Here is a 2,961-nt window from a genome sequence, read left to right as displayed (position 1 = left end):
CGCCGGGCACCGCGCTGGCCCCGACCGGCGAAGGGGGGATGCTGCGCGGGGGCGGATGGAGCGCGGTTGTGTGGTCCGAGTCTATATGACCCTGTTTCGTTTCCAGCCATGCCCTGTGTTCAGGCTCAGTATGGGTCCTCGCCTCAAGGAGCCAGCCCGGCCTCCCAGAGCTACGGTTACCACTCTTCGGGAGAATACAGCTCCGATTTCTTAACTCCGGAGTTTGTCAAGTTTAGCATGGACCTCACCAACACTGAAATCACTGCCACCACTTCTCTCCCCAGCTTCAGTACCTTTATGGACAACTACAACACAAGCTACGACGTGAAGCCACCTTGCTTGTACCAAATGCCCCTCTCCGGACAGCAGTCCTCCATTAAGGTGGAAGACATTCAGATGCACGGCTACCAGCAGCACAGCCACCTCCCCCCCCAGTCCGAGGAGATGATGTCCCACTCGGGCTCCGTGTACTACAAGCCCTCGTCGCCCCCGACCCCCTCCACGCCCGGCTTCCAGGTGCAGCACGGCCCCATGTGGGACGACCCCGGCTCCCTGCACAACTTCCACCCCAACTACGTGGCCACCACGCACATGATCGAGCAGCGCAAAACGCCCGTCTCCCGCCTCTCCCTCTTCTCCTTCAAGCAGTCGCCCCCCGGCACCCCCGTCTCCAGCTGCCAGATGCGCTTCGACGGGCCCCTCCACGTCCCCATGAACCCCGAGCCGGCCGGGGCGCACCACGCCGTGGACGGGCAGGCTTTCGCCGTCCCCAACCCCATCCGCAAGCAGCCCTCCATGGCCTTCCCGGGGCTGCAGCTGGGCCACGCTCCACAGCTGCTGGACAGCCAGGTGCCCTCGCCGCCCTCCCGGGGGTCCCCCTCCAACGAGGGGCTCTGCGCCGTCTGCGGGGACAACGCCGCCTGCCAGCACTACGGCGTCCGCACCTGCGAGGGATGCAAGGGCTTCTTCAAGGTGAGCGGGCGGCGGGCAGGGCGGCGGGGGGGGACCCGCCGGGGCGCGGAGCCGCTTTCCCCTTCAGATGGAAATTGGTTAGGACAGAGAACCGTGTCTGAGCTAACCAAGTGGAACAGAATTCCCTGTGGTAAAATTAAGTGATCTCTTTATTTCACCATCCTGATTGAATAATCTTATCATTTTAAATAGAGAAGGTCTCCAAGGAATGTAAATAATATGAATGCCCACGGATTTGTATTTACCGAGCGTCTCCTTCCCTCCTCTTGGCATATAAAACACAGCTAGGAGCTGCGAGGTTAGCTCAAATGTTAACGCTATCAATTTTCTCCTGTTAAATGCCCTGGAAAAAAAAAGGGAAAAAAAAAAAAAAGGAAGGAGGAAAAAAGAAAAGGGAAAAAGAAAAGAGAAAAAAGAAAGGGGGGAAAGAAACGGGGAAATAGAAGAACGGGGAGAAAAGAAAGGGGGGAAAAAGAAGGGGAAAAAGAAGGGGGGAAAGAAAGGGGGAAAAAGAAGGGAAAGAAGGGAAGAGAGAAAAGAAAAAAGAAAGAGGGGAAAAAAGAAAGGGGAAAAAAGAAAAATGGAAAAAAGAAAAGGAAAACAAAAAGGGAAAAAAGCAAGAGGAAAAAAGAAAAATGGGAAAAAAGAAAGGGGGAAAAAGAAAAGGAAAAAAGAAAGACGGAAAGAAAGAAGGGGGGGGAAAGGAAGAAGAAGCAGGGGGGAAGAAAAGGCAAGCAGTCTTCATTTGAATCAGTATCCACTGTGTCCCAGCTAGCACGGGCAGAACTGACAAACAGCATAAATTGTGTGAATTATCAATATTTATAATATATATGCATCTTGGGATCTTTTCGTACAAAGCAAATGTAAAAGGCAGAAACTGAATGTTAACTTGCATGAAGGCAGTGAAAATATAACCCTTGGCTACCAGCTTCTGCAATTAGTTTATGGTACTTTTTCCAGTGAACCAAATAGATACTGTTTGTTGCAACATAGAACTTGATTCCTATTTTTTCCCCTCTAGCTTAGGTTTCCATGCAGTATCTGGCATGACTGTATTTACACTGCTGAAAGGCAATAATTAAGTAGGATGACTGTATCTGTTGTACATCTCTTTCCTTTTTTCCAGTGTGACAAGGAACTGCAGTACAGTAGCTTGCTTTGGCAGGCTTTGGAGCTTCTGTTTTTACCTTAGTTAAGTGTAGAAACTCATACTTATGTATGTGTTAGAGGGAGATGTCAAGGGTGCCTTCCTCTTGGTAGGCAATTATTTGCTCTGGCTTTGTCTTGAGTGAAATAACAGCGGGCCAGCACCGAGACCGAGCGGCCAGGGGCTCTGCTAACGGGTTTAGCAATTTCACGGGTTATATACTTTAGAGAACCTCATTAAGTGCTTTTTAAAATGAATTTCCAGTTCCAGGCTAACCCCGACTACCAGCTGAGCGGAGACGACACTCAGCACATCCAGCAGTTCTATGATCTCTTGACCGGCTCCATGGAGATCATCCGGGGGTGGGCGGAAAAAATTCCCGGCTTCACCGATCTGCCTAAAACGGACCAGGACCTGCTCTTTGAGTCCGCCTTCCTGGAGCTCTTCGTGCTGCGGCTGGCGTACAGGTACGCGGGCGGCATCCGAGGGGGGAACGTCGGGGCGGTTATGAAATCAGATCCTTTCAAGGTCCGCTGATCTGCATTTTATTAACTCCTCGGTAATTAGGTGCCTCTTAAATCCTTCATTTATTGCTCCTCGAGTAATTAGTTGTTTAGCTTTTCTCCCCCTATCTTCCCTTTTTCTTTTTTTTTTTAAATCTTTCTCTTTCTCTCTCTCTTTCTCTCTCTTTCTCTCTTTCTCTCTCTTTCTCTCTCTCTTTCTCTTTCTCTTTCTCTTTCTCTTTCTCTTTCTCTTTCTCTTTCTCTTTCTCTTTCTCTTTCTCTTTCTCTTTCTCTTTCTCTTTCTCTTTCTCTTTCTCTTTCTCTTTCTCTTTCTCT

The 2,961-nt window shown here is 49.9% G+C and overlaps 1 protein-coding gene across 1 annotated transcript in view; it reads left to right on the top strand.

Moving 5' to 3' along the window:
- The first annotated feature begins 108 nt into the window (after positions 1-108).
- NR4A2 (nuclear receptor subfamily 4, group A, member 2) overlaps positions 109-2,961 on the top strand; it is a 4,061-nt gene continuing 1,208 nt past the window's right edge. The window contains exons 1-2 of the mRNA XM_009885473.1: positions 109-972; positions 2,387-2,589. Coding sequence (XP_009883775.1) covers positions 109-972; positions 2,387-2,589 — 1,067 coding nt within the window. The remainder of the gene's footprint in view (positions 973-2,386; positions 2,590-2,961) is intronic.

Source organism: Charadrius vociferus, unplaced genomic scaffold (assembly GCF_000708025.1).
Source record: "Charadrius vociferus isolate BGI_N301 unplaced genomic scaffold, ASM70802v2 scaffold404, whole genome shotgun sequence".
Lineage (NCBI taxonomy): Eukaryota > Metazoa > Chordata > Aves > Charadriiformes > Charadriidae > Charadrius > Charadrius vociferus.
This window is presented reverse-complemented; position numbering and strand designations above follow the sequence as displayed.